Source organism: Oncorhynchus clarkii, unplaced genomic scaffold (genome assembly GCF_045791955.1).
Source record: "Oncorhynchus clarkii lewisi isolate Uvic-CL-2024 unplaced genomic scaffold, UVic_Ocla_1.0 unplaced_contig_8889_pilon_pilon, whole genome shotgun sequence".
NCBI classification, from domain to species: Eukaryota; Metazoa; Chordata; class Actinopteri; order Salmoniformes; family Salmonidae; genus Oncorhynchus; species Oncorhynchus clarkii.
In genome coordinates this window covers 75,001-99,044 of record NW_027260949.1, presented here as the reverse complement: position 1 = coordinate 99,044, position 24,044 = coordinate 75,001, and the positions used below count along the sequence as shown (strand labels likewise).

The 24,044-nt window shown below is 47.5% G+C and overlaps 1 protein-coding gene across 1 annotated transcript in view; it reads right to left on the bottom strand.

The window, feature by feature from the left end:
• LOC139402493 (dystrophin-like) overlaps positions 1-24,044 on the bottom strand; it is a gene marked incomplete at its 3' end in the record, with an annotated part of 98,450 nt that overhangs the window by 12,962 nt on the left and 61,444 nt on the right. The window contains exons 26-33 of the mRNA XM_071146461.1: positions 23,243-23,368; positions 22,685-22,834; positions 22,125-22,323; positions 21,754-21,911; positions 21,175-21,292; positions 20,098-20,309; positions 1,879-2,033; positions 247-436 (exon numbers count right to left, since the gene is read on the bottom strand). Of these exons, the coding sequence (XP_071002562.1) occupies positions 247-436; positions 1,879-2,033; positions 20,098-20,309; positions 21,175-21,292; positions 21,754-21,911; positions 22,125-22,323; positions 22,685-22,834; positions 23,243-23,368 (1,308 nt within the window). The remainder of the gene's footprint in view (positions 1-246; positions 437-1,878; positions 2,034-20,097; positions 20,310-21,174; positions 21,293-21,753; positions 21,912-22,124; positions 22,324-22,684; positions 22,835-23,242; positions 23,369-24,044) is intronic.

Sequence of the window (24,044 nt, the reverse complement as noted above, 5' to 3'; positions counted from 1 at the left end):
GACTCTACAGTATGAACTGAGTGTGAGTACCTGGAACTGCCCCAGCAGGTGACTGACTCTACAGTACGAACTGAGTGTGAGTACCTGGAACTGCCCCAGCAGGAGACTGACTCTACAGTATGAACTGAGTGTGAGTACCTGGAACTGCCCCAGCAGGTGACTGACTCTACAGTATGAACTGAGTGTGAGTACCTGGAACTGCCCCAGCAGGAGACTGACTATACAGTATGAACTGAGTGTGAGTACCTGGAACTGCCCCAGCAGGTGTCGTACAGCCTCAGGGTCTTCCAGCAGCCTCTCCTTGTGTGAGGCGTCCAGCAGGACGTTACAGGTGGTCTCTGCCTCCGTCAGCCAGTTGAGGAACTCCTTCAGGTCCAGGTAGAACTGCTGTAACAGCCTCAGAGCAGCTGACAGAGCCGCCTCACGGTCCCCGACACTACATCCACAAATAGGAACACATGTACAGAAACTGTTGTTGGCACCGCTACACACACACACACAGGTCACAAGTTCAGAGGGCAAACTGGGGTCATACATCAGTGTTATGATGTGGCCTGTCACAGGGAAATTTAGTAGAACTAACAGTGAGGGTCAATGTGTGTGCGTGCATTCAGATGTACTGTGCATTGTGTGTGTGTGTTCAGGTGTACTGAGAGACAGCATGATGAAGTGCTTTCAGGAGCATGTGGGACTGATGCAGACTGACTGATTAACTGACTGACTGACTGACTGACTGACTGACTGACTGACTGACTGACTGACTGACTGATTAACTGACTGACTGACTGATTAACTGACTGACTGACTGACTAACTGACTGACTGATTAACTGACTGACTGACTGATTAACTGACTGACTGACTAACTGACTGGTTGACTGACTGACTGATTAACTGACTGACTGACTAACTGACTGGTTGACTGACTGACTGATTAACTGACTGACTGACTGATTAACTGACTGACTGACTGACTAACTGACTGACTGATTAACTGACTGACTGACTGATTAACTGATTGACTGACTAACTGACTGGTTGACTGACTGACTGATTAACTGAATGACTGACTGGTTAATTAACTGACTGACTGACCGACAGACTAACTGACTGGCTAATTGACTGACTGGTTTACTAACTGACTGACAGAATACCAGACTGACTGACTAACTAACTGACTGACCAACTAACTGACCAACTGACTGGTTGACTGACTGTCTGACTAACAGAATAACAGACTGTCTAACTAAATAACTGGTTGACTAACTGACTGGCTGACAGACTGACCAACTAACTGACCAACTGACTGGTTGACTGACTGTCTGACTAACTAATTGACTGACTGACAGGCTGACTGACATAATACCAGACTGTCTAACTAAATAACTGACTGACTGACAGGCTGACTGATAGAATACCAGGCTGACTGACCAACTAACTGACCAACTGACTGGTTGACTGACTGTCTAACTAAATAACTGACTGACTGACTGACAGGCTGACTGACCAACTAACTGACCAACTGACTGGTTGACTGACTGTCTAACTAAATAACTGACTGACTGACTAAATAACTGACTGACTGGTTGAATAACTGACTGTCTGACTAACTAACTAACTGACTGACTAACTAACTGACCAACTGACTGGTTGACTGACTGTCTGACTAACTAACTGACTGACTGACAGGCTGACTGACTAACTGAATAACTGACTGACTGACTGACTGGCTAATTGACTGACTGGTTGACTGACTGTCTGACTAACTAACTGACTGACTGACAGGCTGATTGACTAACTGAATAACTGACTGACTAACTGACTAAATAACTGACTGACTGGTTGACCAACTGACTGACAGAATAACAGACTGACTCACCGTTTGTTGATGTGCTCCCAGGTAACGTTCATGGCGTCGGTCATCTGTGTGACCTTGTGCGTGTGGTCGGTAGAGTAAAGGGTTAACAGCTTCCCTGCCAGGTCATTGGTCACGTCCACCTGACCCTGCCACTGGTGCAGCTCCTTCACAAACAGCTGTTGAGACCACAGAAAACAGTTATAGATAAAGACAGAAAATAACGATACAGAACATCACCCTCATACACAGTAACAACCCTCTAGTGGCCCAGAGGAAGCTGAGACCCTTTAAATATACAGCTCTGATACAGAACATCACCCTCATACACAGTAACAACCCTCTAGTGGCCCAGAGGAAGCCGAGACCCTCTAAATATACAGCTCTGATACAGAACATCACCCTCATACACAGTAACAACCCTCTAGTGGCCCAGAGGAAGCCGAGACCCTCTAAATATACAGCTCTGATACAGAACATCACCCTAATACACAGTAACAACCCTCTAGTGGCCCAGAGGAAGCCGAGACAGAGACCCTCTAAATATACAGCTCTGATACAGAACATCACCCTCATACACAGTAACAACCCTCTAGTGGCCCAGAGGAAGCCGAGACAGAGACCCTCTAAATATACAGCTCTGATACAGAACATCACCCTAATACACAGTAACAACCCTCTAGTGGCCCAGAGGAAGCCGAGACAGAGACCCTCTAAATATACAGCTCTGATACAGAACATCACCCTAATACACAGTAACAACCCTCTAGTGGCCCAGAGGAAGCCGAGACCCTCTAAATATACAGCTCTGATACAGAACATCACCCTAATACACAGTAACAACCCTCTAGTGGCCCAGAGGAAGCCGAGACAGAGACCCTCTAAATATAGGGCTCTGATTGGAAGTCCTCTAACTAGAGTTTAAGTTGTAGCCTAGCAACAACACCTGACTCAACAAATGAAGATCCAGGATGGAAGGACATTCATATCAGTTGTTCCTCTAACTAGACTAGAGGGAGTCATAGCAACACAGGGACTGTACTAGAGGGAGTCATAGCAACACAGGGACTGTACTAGAGGGAGTGATAGCAACACAGGGACTGTACTAGAGGGAGTGATAGCAACACAGGGACTGTACTAGAGGGAGTGATAGCAACACAGGGACTGTACTAGAGGGAGTCATAGCAACACAGGGACTGTACTAGAGGGAGTCATAGCAACACAGGGACTGTACTAGAGGGAGTGATAGCAACACAGGGACTGTACTAGAGGGAGTCATAGCAACACAGGGACTGTACTAGAGGGAGTCATAGCAACACAGGGACTGTACTAGAGGGAGTGATAGCAACACAGGGACTGTACTAGAGGGAGTCATAGCAACACAGGGACTGTACTAGAGGGAGTCATAGCAACACAGGGACTGTACTAGAGGGAGTCATAGCAACACAGGGACTGTACTAGAGGGAGTCATAGCAACACAGGGACTGTACTAGAGGGAGTCATAGCAACACAGGGACTGTACTAGAGGGAGTCATAGCAACACAGGGTCTGTACTAGAGGTAGTCATAGCAACACAGGGACTGTACTAGAGGGAGTCATAGCAACACAGGGACTGTACTAGAGGGAGTCATAGCAACACAGGGACTGTACTAGAGGGAGTGATAGCAACACAGGGACTGTACTAGAGGGAGTCATAGCAACACAGGGACTGTACTAGAGGGAGTGATAGCAACACAGGGACTGTAATTGAGGGAGTGATAGCAACACAGGGACTGTACTAGAGGGAGTCATAGCAACACAGGGACTGTACTAGAGGGAGTCATAGCAACACAGGGACTGTAACATGATTCCTGGAAACGTTGCTGAGCAGAGTGGTAGAACAGGGCCTGTTGGTTGTTGTAATATTCAGTATTCCAGGCTTTGCCACTCTAGTCTCATTACATTCTCATCCTGTTATACTGTAGTGATGAGGATTCCTCATCTAGTCCTTATCAGAGAGACGCCTCACAGCTTTACACATATTACCTTCCTGGAATCATCTCCACTCCGTGCTGCACATGCTCAAGTGTGGGTGTGTGTGTGTGTGTGTGTGTGTGTGTGTGTGTGTGTGTGTGTGTGTGTGTGTGTGTGTGTGTGTGTGTGTGTGTGTGTGTGTGTGTGTGTGTGTGTGTGTGTGTGAGAGTGAGAGTGAGAGTGAGAGTGAGAGTGAAAGAGAGAGAGTGAGAGTGAGAGAGAGAGAGAGGGTTCGCCAGGGTTGCAATCTGAGCCCTGCACTCTTCAATATTTACATCAGCGAATTGGCCACTATTCTAGATAAATCCTCAGCCCTGGTGTTAGTCTCCACAGTTCAGAGGTTAAACGCCTGCTCTTCGCTGATGACCTATGCCTGCTGTCACCCACAGCACATGGCCTACAGCAGAGCCTGGACCTGATAGAGCAGTACTACCAGACATGGGCCCTGGCAGTAAACCCCCACAGCACATGGCCTACAGCAGAGCCTGGACCTGCTAGAGCAGTACTGCCAGACCTGGGCCCTGGCAGTAAACCCCCACAGCACATGGCCTACAGCAGAGCCTGGACCTGCTAGAGCAGTACTGCCAGACCTGGGCCCTGGCAGTAAACCCCCACAGCACATGGCCTACAGCAGAGCCTGGACCTGCTAGAGCAGTACTGCCAGACCTGGGCCCTGGCAGTAAACCCCCACAGCACATGGCCTACAGCAGAACCTGGACCTGCTAGAGCAGTACTGCCAGACCTGGGCCCTGGCAGTAAACCCCCACAGCACATGGCCTACAGCAGAGCCTGGACCTGCTAGAACAGTACTACCAGACCTGGGCCCTGGCAGTAAACCCCCACAGCACATGGCCTACAGCAGAGCCTGGACCTGCTAGAGCAGTACTACCAGACCTGGGCCCTGGCAGTAAACCCCCACAGCACATGGCCTACAGCAGAGCCTGGACCTGCTAGAGCAGTACTACCAGACCTGGGCCCTGGCAGTAAACCCCCACAGCACATGGCCTACAGCAGAGCCTGGACCTGCTAGAGCAGTACTACCAGACCTGGGCCCTGGCAGTAAACCCCCACAGCACATGGCCTACAGCAGAGCCTGGACCTGCTAGAGCAGTACTGCCAGACCTGGGCCCTGGCAGTAAACCCCCACAGCACATGGCCTACAGCAGAGCCTGGACCTGCTAGAGCAGTACTACCAGACCTGGGCCCTGGCAGTAAACCCCACAGCACGTGGTCTACAGCAGAGCCTGGACCTGCTAGAGCAGTACTGCCAGACCTGGGCCCTGGCAGTAAACCCCCACAGCACATGGCCTACAGCAGAGCCTGGACCTGCTAGAACAGTACTACCAGACCTGGGCCCTGGCAGTAAACCCCCACAGCACATGGCCTACAGCAGAGCCTGGACCTGCTAGAGCAGTACTACCAGACCTGGGCCCTGGCAGTAAACCCCCACAGCACATGGCCTACAGCAGAGCCTGGACCTGCTAGAGCAGTACTACCAGACCTGGGCCCTGGCAGTAAACCCCCACAGCACATGGCCTACATCAGAGCCTGGACCTGCTAGAGCAGTACAGCCAGACCTGGGCCCTGGCAGTAAACCCCCACAGCACATGGCCTACAGCAGAGCCTGGACCTGCTAGAGCAGTACTGCCAGACCTGGGCCCTGGCAGTAAACCCCAAAAAGACTCAAATAAGGATTTTCTAGAGAAGATCCAGATCTCAGGGAATTAGACCAAAGTTCTCAATTGGTACAAAATATATATGTCAGGTGTGTGCGTACTGGTAGCGGAGTCGGGTGCAGGAGAGCAGAGAGGTGTGAACAGGCACACACTTTATATTGGCAGGAGAAACCAACAGCCAATTGGCAAAACGCGCAAACAGTCACAATAATTAGACACGTCAAGTCATTATGACACGTCACGTCATTATGACACGTCACGTGATTATGACACGTCACGTCATTATGACACGTCACGTCATTATGACACGTCACGTCATTATGACACGTCACGTCATTATGACACGTCACGTCATTATGACACGTCACACAAACAATATCACACAAACACATGGTGGGGAACAGAGGAATACATTCATGCAGAGTGATTGGGGGAATGTAAACCAGGTGTACAGGGAACAGAGGAATACATACATGCAGAGTGATTGGGGAATGTAAACCAGGTGTACAGGGAACAGAGGAATAAATACATGCAGAGTGATGGGGGAATGAAAACCAGGTGTACAGGGAACAGAGGAATAAATACATGCAGAGTGATGGGGGAATGAAAACCAGGTGTACAGGGAACAGAGGAATAAATACATGCAGAGTGATTGGGGAATGTAAACCAGGTGTACAGGGAACAGAGGAATAAATACATGCAGAGTGATTGGGGGAATGTAAACCAGGTGTACAGGGAACAGAGGAATAAATACATGCAGAGTGATTGGGGAATGTAAACCAGGTGTGGGGGAACAGAGGAATAAATACATGCAGAGTGATTGTGGAATGTAAACCAGGTGTACAGGGAACAGAGGAATAAATACATGCAGAGTGATTGGGGAATGTAAACCAGGTGTACAGGGAACAGATGAATAAATACATGCAGAGTGATTGGGGAATGTAAACCAGGTGTACAGGGAACAGAGGAATAAATACATGCAGAGTGATTGGGGGAATGTAAACCAGGTGTGGGGGAACAGAGGAATAAATACATGCAGAGTGATTGGGGAATGTAAACCAGGTGTACAGGGAACAGAGGAATAAATACATGCAGAGTGATTGGGGAATGTAAACCAGGTGTGGGGGAACAGAGGAATGAATACATGCAGAGTGATTGGGGAATGAAAACCAGGTGTGCAGGGAACAGAGGAATAAATACATGCAGAGTGATTGGGGGAATGAAAACCAGGTGTACAGGGAACAGAGGAATAAATACATACAGAGTGAATGAGGAATGTAAACCAGGTGTACAGGGAACAGAGGAATACATACATGCAGAGTGATTGAGGAATGTAAACCAGGTGTACAGGGAACAGAGGAATAAATACATGCAGAGTGATTGAGGAATGTAAACCAGGTGTACAGGGAACAGAGGAATAAATACATGCAGAGTGATTGGGGAATGAAAACCAGGTGTACAGGGAACAGAGGAATAAATACATGCAGAGTGATTGGGGGAATGAAAACCAGGTGTACAGGGAACAGAGGAATACATACATGCAGAGTGATTGGGGGAATGTAAACCAGGCGTGGGGGAACAGAGGAATAAACACATGCAGAGTGATTGGGGAATGTAAACCAGGTGTACAGGGAACAGAGGAATAAATACAGAGTGATTGAGGAATGAAAACCAGGTGTACAGGGAACAGAGGAATAAATACATGCAGAGTGATTGAGGAATGTACACCAGGTGTGGGGGAACAGAGGAATAAATACATGCAGAGTGATGGGGGAATGTAAACCAGGTGTGCAGGGAACAGAGGAATAAATACATGCAGAGTGATTGGGGGAATGAAAACCAGGTGTGCAGGGAACAGAGGAATAAATACATGCAGAGTGATTGGGGAATGTAAACCAGGTGTACAGGGAACAGAGGAATAAATACATGCAGAGTGATTGGGGAATGTAAACCAGGTGTACAGGGAACAGAGGAATAAATACATGCAGAGTGATTGAGGAATGTAAACCAGGTGTACAGGGAACAGAGGAATACATACATGCAGAGTGATTGGGGAATGTAAACCAGGTGTGGGGGAACAGAGGAATAAATACATGCAGAGTGATTGAGGAATGTAAACCAGGTGTACAGGGAACAGAGGAATACATACAGAGTGATTGAGGAATGTAAACCAGGTGTACAGGGAACAGAGGAATACATACAGAGTGATTGAGGAATGTAAACCAGGTGTACAGGGAACAGAGGAATAAATACATGCAGAGTGATTGGGGAATGTAAACCAGGTGTACAGGGAACAGAGGAATAAATACATGCAGAGTGATTGGGGAATGTAAACCAGGTGTACAGGGAACAGAGGAATAAATACATGCAGAGTGATTGGGGAATGTAAACCAGGTGTACAGGGAACGCCGACAGAGATGGCCGCCTCGCTTCGCGTTCCTAGGAAACTATGCAGTTTTTTGTTTTTTTACGTGTTATTTCTTACATTAGTACCCCAGGTCATCTTAGGTTTCATCACATACAGTCGAGAAGAACTACTGAATATAAGATCAGCGTCAACTCACCATCAGTACGACCAAGAATACGCTTTTCGCGACGCGGATCCTGTGCTCTGCCTTACAAACAGGACAACGGAGTGGATCCCATGCAGCGACCCAAAAAAACGACTCCGAAAAAGAGGGAAACGAGGCGGTCTTCTGGTCAGACTCCGGAGACGGGCACATCGTGCACCATTCCCTAGCATTCTTCTTGCCAATGTCCAGTCTCTTGACAACAAGGTTGATGAAATCCGAGCAAGGGTAGCATTCCAGAGGGACATCAGAGACTGTAACGTTCTTTGCTTCACGGAAACGTGGCTTACTGGAGAGACGCTATCCGAAGCGGTGCAGCCAACAGGTTTCTCCACACATCGCGCAGACAGGAAAAAACATCTTTCTGGTAAAAAGAGGGGCGGGGGCGTATGCCTTATGACTAACGTGACATGGTGTGATGAAAGAAACATACAGGAACTCAAATCCTTCTGTTCACCTGATTTAGAATTCCTCACAATCAAATGTAGACCGCATTATCTACCAAGAGAATTCTCTTCGATTATAATCACAGCCGTATATATCCCCCCCCAAGCAGACACATCGTTGGCTCTGAATGAACTTTATTTGACTCTTTGCAAACTGGAAACCATTTATCCGGAGGCTGCATTCATTGTAGCTGGGGATTTTAACAAGGCTAATCTGAAAACAAGACTCCCCAAATTTTATCAGCATATCGATTGCGCAACCAGGGGTGGAAAGACCTTGGATCATTGTTACTCTAACTTCCGCGACGCATATAAGGCCCTGCCCCGCCCCCCTTTCGGAAAAGCTGACCACGACTCCATTTTGTTGATCCCTGCCTACAGACAGAAACTAAAACAAGAGGCTCCCACGCTGAGGTCTGTCCAACGCTGGTCCGACCAAGCTGACTCCACACTCCAAGACTGCTTCCATCACGTGGACTGGGACATGTTTCGTATTGCGTCAGACAACAACATTGACGAATACGCTGATTCGGTGTGCGAGTTCATTAGAACGTGCGTTGAAGATGTCGTTCCCATAGCAACGATTAAAACATTCCCTAACCAGAAACCGTGGATTGATGGCAGCATTCGTGTGAAACTGAAAACGCGTACCACTGCTTTTAATCAGGGCAAGGTGTCTGGTAACATGACCGAATACAAACAGTGCAGCTATTCCCTCCGCAAGGCTATCAAACAAGCTAAGCGTCAGTACAGAGACAAAGTAGAATCTCAATTCAACGGCTCAGACACAAGAGGCATGTGGCAGGGTCTACAGTCAATCACGGACTACAGGAAGAAATCCAGCCCAGTCACGGACCAGGATGTCCTGCTCCCAGGCAGACTAAATAACTTTTTTGCCCGCTTTGAGGACAATACAGTGCCACTGACACGGCCTGCAACGAAAACTTGCGGTCTCTCCTTCACTGCAGCCGAGGTGAGTAAGACATTTAAACGTGTTAACCCTCGCAAGGCTGCAGGCCCAGATGGCATCCCCAGCCGCGCCCTCAGAGCATGCGCAGACCAGCTGGCCGGTGTGTTTACGGACATATTCAATCAATCCCTATACCAGTCTGCTGTTCCCACATGCTTCAAGAGGGCCACCATTGTTCCTGTTCCCAAGAAAGCTAAGGTAACTGAGCTAAACGACTACCGCCCCGTAGCACTCACATCCGTCATCATGAAGTGCTTTGAGAGACTAGTCAAGGACCATATCACCTCCACCCTACCTGACACCCTAGACCCACTCCAATTTGCTTACCGCCCAAATAGGTCCACAGACGATGCAATCTCAACCACACTGCACACTGCCCTAACCCATCTGGACAAGAGGAATACCTATGTGAGAATGCTGTTCATTGACTACAGCTCGGCATTCAACACCATAGTACCCTCCAAGCTCGTCATCAAGCTCGAGACCCTGGGTCTCGACCCCGCCCTGTGCAACTGGGTACTGGACTTCCTGACGGGCCGCCCCCAGGTGGTGAGGGTAGGCAACAACATCTCCTCCCCGCTGATCCTCAACACTGGGGCCCCACAAGGGTGCGTTCTGAGCCCTCTCCTGTACTCCCTGTTCACCCACGACTGCGTGGCCACGCACGCCTCCAACTCAATCATCAAGTTTGCGGACGACACAACAGTGGTAGGCTTGATTACCAACAACGACGAGACGGCCTACAGGGAGGAGGTGAGGGCCCTCGGAGTGTGGTGTCAGGAAAATAACCTCACACTCAACGTCAACAAAACTAAGGAGATGATTGTGGACTTCAGGAAACAGCAGAGGGAACACCCCCCTATCCACATCGATGGAACAGTAGTGGAGAGGGTAGCAAGTTTTAAGTTCCTCGGCATACACATCACAGACAAACTGAATTGGTCCACTCACACAGACAGCATTGTGAAGAAGGCGCAGCAGCGCCTCTTCAACCTCAGGAGGCTGAAGAAATTCGGCTTGTCACCAAAAGCACTCACAAACTTCTACAGATGCACAATCGAGAGCATCCTGGCGGGCTGTATCACCGCCTGGTATGGCAACTGCTCCGCCCTCAACCGTAAGGCTCTCCAGAGGGTAGTGAGGTCTGCACAACGCATCACCGGGGGCAAACTACCTGCCCTCCAGGACACCTACACCACCCGATGTCACAGGAAGGCCATAAAGATCATCAAGGACATCAACCACCCGAGCCACTGCCTGTTCACCCCGCTATCATCCAGAAGGCGAGGTCAGTACAGGTGCATCAAAGCTGGGACCGAGAGCCTGAAAAACAGCTTCTATCTCAAGGCTATCAGACTGTTAAACAGCCACCACTAACATTGAGTGGCTGCTGCCAACACACTGACACTGACTCAACTCCAGCCACTTTAATAATGGGAATTGATGGGAAATGATGTAAATATATCACTAGCCACTTTAAACAATGCTACCTTATATAATGTTACTTACCCTACATTATTCATCTCATAGGCATACGTATATACTGTACTCTATATCATCGACTGTATCCTTATGTAATACATGTATCACTAGCCACTTTAACTATGCCACTTTGTTTACATACTCATCTCATATGTATATACTGTACTCGATACAATCTACTGTATCTGCCTATGCTGCTCTGTACCATCACTCATTCATATATCCTTATGTACATATTCTTTATCCCCTCACACTGTGTACAAGACAGTAGTTTTGGAATTGTTAGTTAGATTACTTGTTGGTTATTACTGCATTGTCGGAACTAGAAGCACAAGCATTTCGCTACACTCGCATTAACATCTGCTAACCATGTGTATGTGACAAATAAAATTTGATTTGATTTGATTTGAAAAAGAACAGAGGAATAAATACATGCAGAGTGATTGGGGAATGAAAACCAGGTGTGCAGGGAACAGAGGAATAAATACATGCAGAGTGATTGGGGGAATGAAAACCAGGTGTGCAGGGAACAGAGGAATAAATACATGCAGAGTGATTGGGGGAATGTAAACCAGGTGTGCAGGGAACAGAGGAATAAATACATGCAGAGTGATTGGGGAATGTAAACCAGGTGTACAGGGAACAGAGGAATACATACATGCAGAGTGATTGAGGAATGTAAACCAGGTGTACAGGGAACAGAGGAATAAATACATGCAGAGTGATGGGGGAATGTAAACCAGGTGTACAGGGAACAGAGGAATAAATACATGCAGAGTGATTGGGGGAATGTAAACCAGGTGGGCAGGGAACAGAGGAATGCATACATGCAGAGTGATTGGGGGAATGAAAACCAGGTGTACAGGGAACAGAGGAATAAATACATGCAGAGTGATTGGGGAATGTAAACCAGGTGTACAGGGAACAGAGGAATGCATACATGCAGAGTGATTGGGGAATGTAAACCAGGTGTGCAGGGAACAGAGGAATGCATACATGCAGAGTGATTGGAGGAATGTAAACCAGGTGTGCAGGGAACAGAGGAATAAATACATGCAGAGTGATTGGGGAATGAAAACCAGGTGTGCAGGGAACAGAGGAATACATGCAGAGTGATTGGGGAATGTAAACCAGGTGTGTAATGGAACAGAGGAATAAATACATGCAGAGTGATTGGAGAATGTAAACCAGGTGTGTAATGGAACAGAGGAATAAATACATGCAGAGTGATTGGGGAATGTAAACCAGGTGTGCAGGGAACAGAGGAATGAATACATGCAGAGTGATTGGGGAATGTAAACCAGGTGTACAGGGAACAGAGGAATAAATACATGCAGAGTGATGGGGGAATGTAAACCAGGTGTACAGGGAACAGAGGAATAAATACATGCAGAGTGATTGGGGAATGTAAACCAGGTGTACAGGGAACAGAGGAATAAATACATGCAGAGTGATTGGGGGAATGAAAACCAGGTGTACAGGGAACAGAGGAATAAATACATACAGAGTGATTGAGGAATGTAAACCAGGTGTACAGGGAACAGAGGAATACATACATGCAGAGTGATTGAGGAATGTAAACCAGGTGTACAGGGAACAGAGGAATAAATACATGCAGAGTGATTGGGGAATGAAAACCAGGTGTACAGGGAACAGAGGAATAAATACATGCAGAGTGATTGGGGGAATGAAAACCAGGTGTACAGGGAACAGAGGAATACATACATGCAGAGTGATTGGGGGAATGTAAACCAGGCGTGGGGGAACAGAGGAATAAATACATGCAGAGTGATTGGGGAATGTAAACCAGGTGTACAGGGAACAGAGGAATAAATACAGAGTGATTGAGGAATGAAAACCAGGTGTACAGGGAACAGAGGAATAAATACATGCAGAGTGATTGAGGAATGTAAACCAGGTGTGGGGGAACAGAGGAATAAATACATGCAGAGTGATGGGGGAATGTAAACCAGGTGTGCAGGGAACAGAGGAATAAATACATGCAGAGTGATTGGGGGAATGAAAACCAGGTGTGCAGGGAACAGAGGAATAAATACATGCAGAGTGATTGGGGAATGTAAACCAGGTGTACAGGGAACAGAGGAATAAATACATGCAGAGTGATTGGGGAATGTAAACCAGGTGTACAGGGAACAGAGGAATAAATACATGCAGAGTGATTGGGGAATGTAAACCAGGTGTACAGGGAACAGAGGAATAAATACATGCAGAGTGATTGGGGAATGAAAACCAGGTGTACAGGGAACAGAGGAATAAATACATGCAGAGTGATTGGGGAATGAAAACCAGGTGTGTAATGGAACAGAGGAATAAATACATGCAGAGTGATTGGGGGAATGAAAACCAGGTGTGCAGGGAACAGAGGAATAAATACATGCAGAGTGATTGGGGGAATGAAAACCAGGTGTGCAGGGAACAGAGGAATAAATACATGCAGAGTGATTGGGGAATGTAAACCAGGTGTGCAGGGAACAGAGGAATAAATACATGCAGAGTGATTGGGGAATGTAAACCAGGTGTACAGGGAACAGAGGAATACATACATGCAGAGTGATTGAGGAATGTAAACCAGGTGTACAGGGAACAGAGGAATAAATACATGCAGAGTGATGGGGGAATGTAAACCAGGTGTACAGGGAACAGAGGAATAAATACATGCAGAGTGATTGGGGGAATGTAAACCAGGTGTGCAGGGAACAGAGGAATGCATACATGCAGAGTGATTGGGGGAATGTAAACCAGGTGTACAGGGAACAGAGGAATAAATACATGCAGAGTGATTGGGGAATGTAAACCAGGTGTACAGGGAACAGAGGAATGCATACATGCAGAGTGATTGGGGAATGTAAACCAGGTGTGCAGGGAACAGAGGAATGCATACATGCAGAGTGATTGGAGGAATGTAAACCAGGTGTGCAGGGAACAGAGGAATAAATACATGCAGAGTGATTGGGGAATGAAAACCAGGTGTGCAGGGAACAGAGGAATACATGCAGAGTGATTGGGGAATGTAAACCAGGTGTGTAATGGAACAGAGGAATAAATACATGCAGAGTGATTGGGGAATGTAAACCAGGTGTGTAATGGAACAGAGGAATAAATACATGCAGAGTGATGGGGGAATGTAAACCAGGTGTGTAATGGAACAGAGGAATAAATACATGCAGAGTGATTGGGGAATGTAAACCAGGTGTGCAGGGAACAGAGGAATGAATACATGCAGAGTGATTGGGGAATGTAAACCAGGTGTACAGGGAACAGAGGAATAAATACATGCAGAGTGATTGGGGAATGTAAACCAGGTGTGCAGGGAACAGAGGAATAAATACATGCAGAGTGATTGGGGAATGAAAACCAGGTGTGCAGGGAACAGAGGAATACATGCAGAGTGATTGGGGAATGTAAACCAGGTGTGTAATGGAACAGAGGAATAAATACATGCAGATTGATTGGGGAATGTAAACCAGGTGTACAGGGAACAGAGGAATACATGCAGAGTGATTGGGGAATGTAAACCAGGTGTACAGGGAACAGAGGAATAAATACATGCAGAGTGATTGGGGAATGTAAACCAGGTGTGGGGGAACAGAGGAATAAATACATGCAGAGTGATTGGGGAATGTAAACCAGGTGTGCAGGGAACATGCAGCAGAGTGATTGGGGAATGTAAACCAGGTGTGCAGGGAATAAATACAGAGTGAATGCAGGGAACAGAGGAATACATGCAGAGTGATTGGGGAATGTAAACCAGGTGTGGGGGACAGGGAACAGAGAGAATGTAAATACATGCAGAGTGATTGAGGAATGAAAACCAGGTGTGCAGGGAACATACATGCAGAGAATAAATACATGCAGAGTGATTGGGGAATGTAAACCAGGTGTGGGGGAACAGAGGAATAAATACATGCAGAGTGATTGGGGAATGTAAACCAGGTGTACAGGGAACAGAGGAATACATACATGCAGAGTGATTGAGGAATGTAAACCAGGTGTACAGGGAACAGAGGAATACATACATGCAGAGTGATGGGGGAATGTAAACCAGGTGTACAGGGAACAGAGGAATAAATACATGCAGAGTGATTGAGGAATGTAAACCAGGTGTACAGGGAACAGAGGAATAAATACATGCAGAGTGATGGGGGAATGTAAACCAGGTGTGGGGGAACAGAGGAATAAATACATGCAGAGTGATGGGGGAATGAAAACCAGGTGTGCAGGGAACAGAGGAATAAATACATGCAGAGTGATTGGGGGAATGTAAACCAGGTGTACAGGGAACAGAGGAATAAATACATGCAGAGTGATTGGGGAATGAAAACCAGGTGTGTAATGGAACAGAGGAATAAATACATGCAGAGTGATTGGGGGAATGAAAACCAGGTGTGCAGGGAACAGAGGAATAAATACATGCAGAGTGATTGGGGGAATGAAAACCAGGTGTGCAGGGAACAGAGGAATAAATACATGCAGAGTGATTGGGGAATGTAAACCAGGTGTGCAGGGAACAGAGGAATACATACATGCAGAGTGATTGAGGAATGAAAACCAGGTGTGTAATGGAACAGAGGAATAAATACATGCAGAGTGATGGGGGAATGTAAACCAGGTGTGTAATGGAACAGAGGAATAAATACATGCAGAGTGATTGGGGAATGTAAACCAGGTGTGCAGGGAACAGAGGAATAAATACATGCAGAGTGATTGGGGAATGTAAACCAGGTGTACAGGGAACAGAGGAATAAATACATGCAAAGTGATTGGGGGAATGTAAACCAGGTGTGCAGGGAACAGAGGAATAAATACATGCAGAGTGATTGGGGAATGAAAACCAGGTGTGCAGGGAACAGAGGAATACATGCAGAGTGATTGGGGAATGTAAACCAGGTGTGTAATGGAACAGAGGAATAAATACATGCAGAGTGATTGGGGAATGTAAACCAGGTGTACAGGGAACAGAGGAATACATGCAGAGTGATTGGGGAATGTAAACCAGGTGTGTAATGGAACAGAGGAATAAATACATGCAGAGTGATTGGGGAATGTAAACCAGGTGTACAGGGAACAGAGGAATACATGCAGAGTGATTGAGGAATGTAAACCAGGTGTGGGGGAACAGAGGAATACATACAGAGTGATTGGGGAATGAAAACCAGGTGTACAGGGAACAGAGGAATACATACATGCAGAGTGATTGGGGAATGTAAACCAGGTGTACAGGGAACAGAGGAATAAATACATGCAGAGTGATTGGGGAATGTAAACCAGGTGTGCAGGGAACAGAGGAATGAATACATGCAGAGTGATTGGGGAATGTAAACCAGGTGTACAGGGAACAGAGGAATAAATACATGCAGAGTGATTGGGGAATGTAAACCAGGTGTACAGGGAACAGAGGAATAAATACATGCAGAGTGATTGGGGGAATGTAAACCAGGTGTGCAGGGAACAGAGGAATAAATACATGCAGAGTGATTGGGGAATGAAAACCAGGTGTGCAGGGAACAGAGGAATACATGCAGAGTGATTGGGGAATGTAAACCAGGTGTGTAATGGAACAGAGGAATAAATACATGCAGAGTGATTGGGGAATGTAAACCAGGTGTACAGGGAACAGAGGAATACATGCAGAGTGATTGGGGAATGTAAACCAGGTGTGTAATGGAACAAGACAAAACAAATGGAAATATGAGAAATGGAGCGGCGATGGTTAGAACGCCGTTGACGCCGACCGCCGAACGCCGCCTGAACAAGGAGAGGAGAACGCCACCCCAACAAGGAGAGGAGAACGCCGCCCCAACAAGGAGAGGAGAACGCCGCCCCAACAAGGAGAGGAGAACGCCGCCCCAACAAGGAGAGGAGAACGCCGCCCCAACAAGGAGAGGAGAACGCCGCCCCAACAAGGAGAGGAGAACGCCGCCCCAACAAGGAGAGGAGAACGCCGCCCCAACAAGGAGAGGAGAACGCCGCCCCAACAAGGAGAGGAGAACGCCGCCCCAACAAGGAGAGGAGAACGCCGCCCCAACAAGGAGAGGAGAACGCCGCCCCAACAAGGACAGGAGAACACCGCCCCAAAAAGGAGAGGAGACGACTTCGGAGGAAGTCGTGACAATATAGAGTACTGCACACACTACAATTACTTAGGTTTAAAAATAAGCTCAACCGAAATGAGGCAGTGAATGAACTGAGAGAGAAAGCACACAGGGCATTCTACGCCATTAAAAAGCTCATTCAAATTGAAATACCTATTAACATTTGGCTAAAACGAATTGATTGTGTCATTGAACCAATTGCACTTTATGGCAGCGAGGTGTGGGGTCCACTTGCAAAACAAGATTTCATCAAATGAGACAAACACCCCATTGAAACCCTGCATGCAGAGTTCTGTAAGATTCTCCTACATGTCCAGAGGAAAACTACAAACAATGCATGCAGGGCAGAATTGGGCCAATATCCACCAATAATAAACACTCAAAAAAGAGCAATTCAGTTTTGGAAACATCTCAAATACAGTGACCCCCTCTCATATCATTACCAAGCCCTGCTATACCAAGAGCTGAGCAAAGAAAAGAGTCCCCTCATCCAGCTGGTCCTGAGTTCACAAACCTGTTCTACTAACAAACTGAAGCCTCAGTCCCCTCATCCAGCTGGTCCTGAGTTCACAAACCTGTTCTACTAACAAACTGAAGCCTCAGTCCCCTCATCCAGCTGGTCCTTAGTTCACAAACCTGTTCTACTAACAAACTGAAGCCTCAGTCCCCTCATCCAGCTGGTCATGAGTTCACAAACCTGTTCTACTAACAAACTGAAGCCTCAGTCCCCTCATCCAGCTGGTCCTTAGTTCACACACCTGTTCTACTAACACACTGAAGCCTCAGTCCCCTCATCCAGCTGGTCCTTAGTTCACACACCTGTTCTACTAACACACTGAAGCCTCAGTCCCCTCATCCAGCTGGTCCTGAGTTCACAAACCTGTTCTACTAACAAACTGAAGCCTCAGTCCCCTCATCCAGCTGGTCCTTAGTTCACAAACCTGTTCTACTAACAAACTGAAGCCTCAGTCCCCTCATCCAGCTGGTCCTTAGTTCACAAACCTGTTCTACTAACACACTGAAGCCTCAGGACCAGAACATCCAATCAATCAGAATAAACAAAATTACAACACAGTCAAAACAAAACTATATTGCTTACTGGGAAACACAAACACAATGCAGTGCTCTCTGGCCCTAAATCGACAGTACACTGTGGTTAACTATTTGACCATGGTTACTGATCAAAATCTTAGAAAAACCTTGACAAAGTACAGGCTCAGTGAGCACAGCCTTGTCATTGAGAAGGGTAGACACAGGAAAACCTGGCTCCCTGTAGAGGAAAGGCTGTGCAACCACTGCACAACAGCAGAACCTGGCTCCCTGTAGAGGAAAGGCTGTGCAACCACTGCACAACAGCAGAACCTGGCTCCCTGTAGAGGAAAGGCTGTGCAACCACTGCACAACAGCAGAACCTGGCTCCCTGTAGAGGAAAGGCTGTGCAACCACTGCACAACAGCAGAACCTGGCTCCCTGTAGAGGAAAGGCTGTGCAACCACTGCACAACAGCAGAACCTGGCTCCCTGTAGAGGAAAGGCTGTGTAACCACTGCACAACAGCAGAACCTGGCTCCCTGTAGAGGAAAGGCTGTACAACCACAGCACCACAGCAGAACCTGGCTCCCTGTAGAGGAAAGGCTGTGCAACCACTGCACAACAGCAGAACCTGGCTCCCTGTAGAGGAAAGGCTGTACAACCACAGAACCACAGCAGAACCTGGCTCCCTGTAGAGGAAAGGCAGTGCAACCACTGCACCACAGCAGAACCTGGCTCCCTGTAGAGGAAAGGCTGTGCAACCACTGCACAACAGCAGAACCTGGCTCCCTGTAGAGGAAAGGCTGTACAACCACTGCACCACAGCAGAACCTGGCTCCCTGTAGAGGAAAGGCTGTGCAACCACTGCACCACAGCAGAACCTGGCTCCCTGTAGAGGAAAGACTGTACAACCACAGAACCACAGCAGAACCTGGCTCCCTGTAGAGGAAAGGCTGTACAACCACAGAACCACAGCAGAACCTGGCTCCCTGTAGAGGAAAGGCTGTGTAACCACTGCACAACAGCAGAACCTGGCTCCCTGTAGAGGAAAGGCTGTGTAACCACTGCACAACAGCAGAACCTGGCTCCCTGTAGAGGAAAGGCTGTACAACCACAGAACCACAGCAGAACCTGGCTCCCTGTAGAGGAAAGGCTGTACAACCACTGCACAACAGCAGAACCTGAGACGAAGCTGCATTTCCTGACAAAATGTCAAAAATATAAAACAATTAGAGAGTGTCATTTCCCCAAATATGAAACCCTTATTCAAGGTTTCAAAGACCTCTTTGATGAGGATAGTCTACCCGTCCTGTTGGGGGAGGACGCAGAGAGCTCTGGGTTGGCAGCGCACTACATTGCTGCCTGGTATAAGTTGAGGGACAGTGTCTGACAGACCAATCAACCTGCACATGTCCTCTACTGTATACTTAATGTTATTGTTCAATGTCTGGTTATTTTGACCCTTGGTTATTGTTGTTACTGTTGTCCCGTTAACAATGTTGATTCTTATTATCTTCATATTGTAAATATCCAAAGTAAGCTTTGGCATTATGTACATTGTTACAACATGCCAATAAAGCAAATTGGATTAGAGAGAGAGAGAGAGAGAGAGAGAGAGAGGGGGGGGGGGGGGGGGGTAGAGAGAGAGAGAGAGAGAGAGAGAGAGAGAGAGGGGGGGGGGGGGTAGAGAGAGAGAGAGAGAGAGAGAGAGAGAGAGAGAGAGAGAGAGAGAGAGAGAGAAAGAGAGGGGGGTAGAGAGAGAAAGAGAGGGTAGAGAGAGAGAGAGAGGGGGAGAGGGGTAGAGTGTGTGTGTGTGTGTGTGTGTGTGTGTGTGTGTGTGTGTGTATGTGTGTGTTTGTGTGTCTGTGCGTATATGTGTGTGCGTGTGTGTGAGTGTGCGTATGTATGTGTGTGTGTGTTTGTGTGTGCATGTGTGTGTAACCTTGAGGTCAGTGTTTTGCTTCTTCAGAGCATCCATGGTGTAGGAAATATCCTGCCACGACTCCAGCTTGTCATTGGCTCGTTTGATGAGAGGTTCCACCTCTTTCCTGGCGTCCAACCAATCAGAGGAGTCCTGCAGCATGTTCTGTAGCTGTTGATGTCTATCAGCCAGTCTGCCCTGTGACTCCTCCCAGTGGGTCTGCAACCTGTCAACTACACACACACACACACACACACACACACACACACACACACACACACACACACACACACACACACACACACACACACACACACACACACACACACACACACACACTGAGTGAGATCGACTACAACCTACCTGATCAACAAATCTCCCTGCATCCAAAATCCCTAGTCATTATCATTAGTACATCAGTTAGTTTGTTCAGTCAGCGACTGAGCTGAATCAAGGTTCTCTAACAGACCATACTGATAGTTTGTGGTTATTAATGGAGTCATTGATGAGTTTGTGTTTAGTAATAACAGTTTGTGGTCAGTTTGTAGTCAGATCATTAAGTGATAGTTGGTCAGTTTGTGGTCAGTTTGTGGTCAGTTTGTAGTCATTGATGACAGTTTGTAGTCAGATCATTAAGTGATAGTTGGTCAGTTTGCAGTCAGTTTGTGGTCAGTTTGTGGTCAGTTTGTGGTCAGTTTGCAGTCAGTTTGCAGTCAGTTTGTGGTCAGTTTGCAGTCAGTTTGCAGTCAGTTTGTGGTCAGTTTGCAGTCAGTTTGCAGTCAGTTTGTGGTCAGTTTGCAGTCAGTTTGTGGTCAGTTTGTGGTCAGTTTGCGGTCAGTTTGCGGTCAGTTTGTGGTCAGTTTGCGGTCAGTTTGCGGTCAGTTTGTGGTTGTGGTCAGTTTGTGGTCAGTTTGCAGTCAGTTTGTGGTCAGGTTGTGGTCAGGTTGTGGTCAGTTTGTGGTCAGTTTGTGGTCAGTTTGCAGTCAGTTTGCGGTCAGTTTGTGGTCAGTTTGTGGTCAGTTTGCAGTCAGGTTGTGGTCAGTTTGTGGTCAGTTTGTGGTCAGTTTGCGTAGTAAGTAATGGTTGTGGTTGGCGTACTGCGGTCGGTGATAGCAGCTCGTGTCTCCTGGTTGTTGGTTTTGTTCTTCAGGTTCTGGGCTGCAGTCAGCTGACCCTCCAGCTGGGGGCGCCGCCGCTCCATGTCCCCCAGTGCTCCCTACAGACAGCAAGACAGAGACAGAACATTTCAATGAATATCTGGATGTCAAGTATTTACAACTATTTGAGCCATGTATTTGAGCCATGTATTTGAGCCATATATTTGAGCCAGGTCAGTGCCTGTGTTCTCAAAGCGTCTCAGAATAAGAGTGCTGATCAGGATCAGATCCTCCCCGGTCCATGTAATCATGTATTCATTATGATCGAAAATGCCAAACTGATCCCAGATCAGCACTAGGATCTGGTCCTCTCTCTAGTATTCATTATGATCTAAAATGCTAACCTGATCCCAGATCAGCACTAGGATCTGGTCCTCTCTCTAGTGTTCATTATTATCTAAAAGGCAAACCTGATCCCAGATCAGCACTCCTGCTCTGAGACTCTTTATGAATACAGGCCAGGGTCTCAGCGGCTAAACGGAGTCTCTCACACTCTGTGACACACTGGTTGACCCCTGACCTTGGTCTTGACGATCATGTGGTTGATGTCGTCCAGGTCGGCCACGGTCACCCTCTGTGTCTGTACCATCTGATCCAGCAGGGATAGCCAATCAGAGAGCTCTGCCCAGGCCTTGTTGAACTGAGCCAGGGCTGGGGCGTCTCCCTGGAGGGTCTCAACTGGAGGGGTGATACAGGCGTGATACAATCAGTAGCCATACGGTCACACATACCATTAACATCTGCTAACCATGTGTATGTGACAAATACAATTTGATTTGACACACACACACACACACACACACACACACACACACACACACACACACACACACACACACACACACACACACACACACACACACACACACACACACACCCTCATCTCCTTACTGGTGGTTTTCTGGATCTTTAGAGCGGCCAGCCTCTCTCTGTGTACTATCATTTGCCCCTGAATCGCCCTCCAATCATCACTCAGACTGTGGTACTTCTCCTTCTCTGGTTGGCTGGGAGGCGTGTCCTTGTACAGCTCCTGGCCCTTAGCCAACACCCCCTCCACCTCAGGCTTCTTGACCTGGACTTCATCAATGAGCTGAAACATCACAAACCATTCCAAAACAATGAAACTACTCTCAATCTCAATTCGTCTTTCAGAGATTCCTCCCGTCTCCTCTCCTAGCCTCCTTTTCCAGCTGGAAGAAAAGTAGGTCTAAGGTCCCTCACCATTGACCTTTTTCTCCCATGTGTTTTGAGAAGGAGGCGTGGAGAGAGGATGCAAAGAATTAAGGAAAGATGAATTGATATAGGCCTCGGTCCCTGTAGGCATGGATGGATGGATGGATGGATGGAGGGAGGGAGGGAGGGAGGGAGGGAGGGAGGGAGGGAGGGAGGTATCGATGGACAAATTGACTGATAGATGGATGGATGACAGGATGGATTGATAGTCTGTCTACCTTGGGTTCCACATTGTCAGGGTTTTCCTCTAGGGTGGTCCTGGTGGTTGAGGTCCACGAGGAGAGGTAAGTCAGCCGGTCCTGGAAGTGAGACAGCTCCTTCAGCAAGCTCTCAATCTGCTTCTGCTTCTCAGGCAGGTCTTTAGACACCTATAGGGAGGAGGGAGAGGAAGGACCCGAGTGTTTTCAATGGTAGGGAGGAGGAAGGCACATCCAGGAATATTATATTGAAGGAAAACAGGAACTTAATATGAAGCAGAATACAGTCCACTCACACACACAGTACAAAGGTCTCCCACAGGGAGGAGGGAGAGGCCCCGAGTTGGGGGCCATTTTAGTTGAATTACAAGAGCATTTACAATGGTAGGAAGGAATATACAGTACACTTGATCATACACTAAAAAACAAAACACATGAGCCCAACATTAAGTTAAAAAATAGACTACTCCTACACACAAGTTGAAATACAGATATCGACTAGTCAATATTCATGTTCAACACCCAACTGATCTCATCCACCTAAAAGACAGAACCTCCTCTATAGAAAGGGATACTAACCTGTACCCAGCGTGTGTTGATCATCTTCATTTCCTTCTGTTTGTCAGCAGGGAGGGGAATGGTGCCGGTCCTCGTGTTGATGGTATCCACATTGTTCTGTCTGGCTGGTAGTTCCAACACACGAGCCTGCACATGCACACACACCCCCCCCCCCCCCCCCCCCCCCACACACACACACACACACACACACACCACACACACACACACACACACACACACACAACACAGACGCACACACGCACACACACGCACGCACGCACACACACACACACACACGCACACACACACACACACACACACACACACACACACACACACACACACACACACACACACACACACACACACACACACACACACACACACACACACACACACACACACACACACATACACACACACACACACACACACACACACACACACACACACACACACACGTGTTTGAACATAGACAATCTCCAAATACAGACCATAAATTAAATAAAAACGGATCAATGATGTGGCCAGTGGGACATAGAGAGAGAGATAGGGGTATGTAGGGGTATGTAGCTTACAACCTGTGTCCACAGTAATCTAGACTAGGAGACAGACTAGTGAGAGATGTCCTCTGGCCAGTAATCTAGACTAGGAGACAGACTAGTGAGAGATGTCCTCTGGCCAGTAATCTAGACTAGGAGACAGACTAGTGAGAGATGTCCTCTGGCCAGTAATCTAGACTAGGAGACAGACTAGTGAGAGATGTCCTCTGGCCAGTAATCTAGACTAGGAGACAGACTAGTGAGAGATGTCCTCTGGCCAG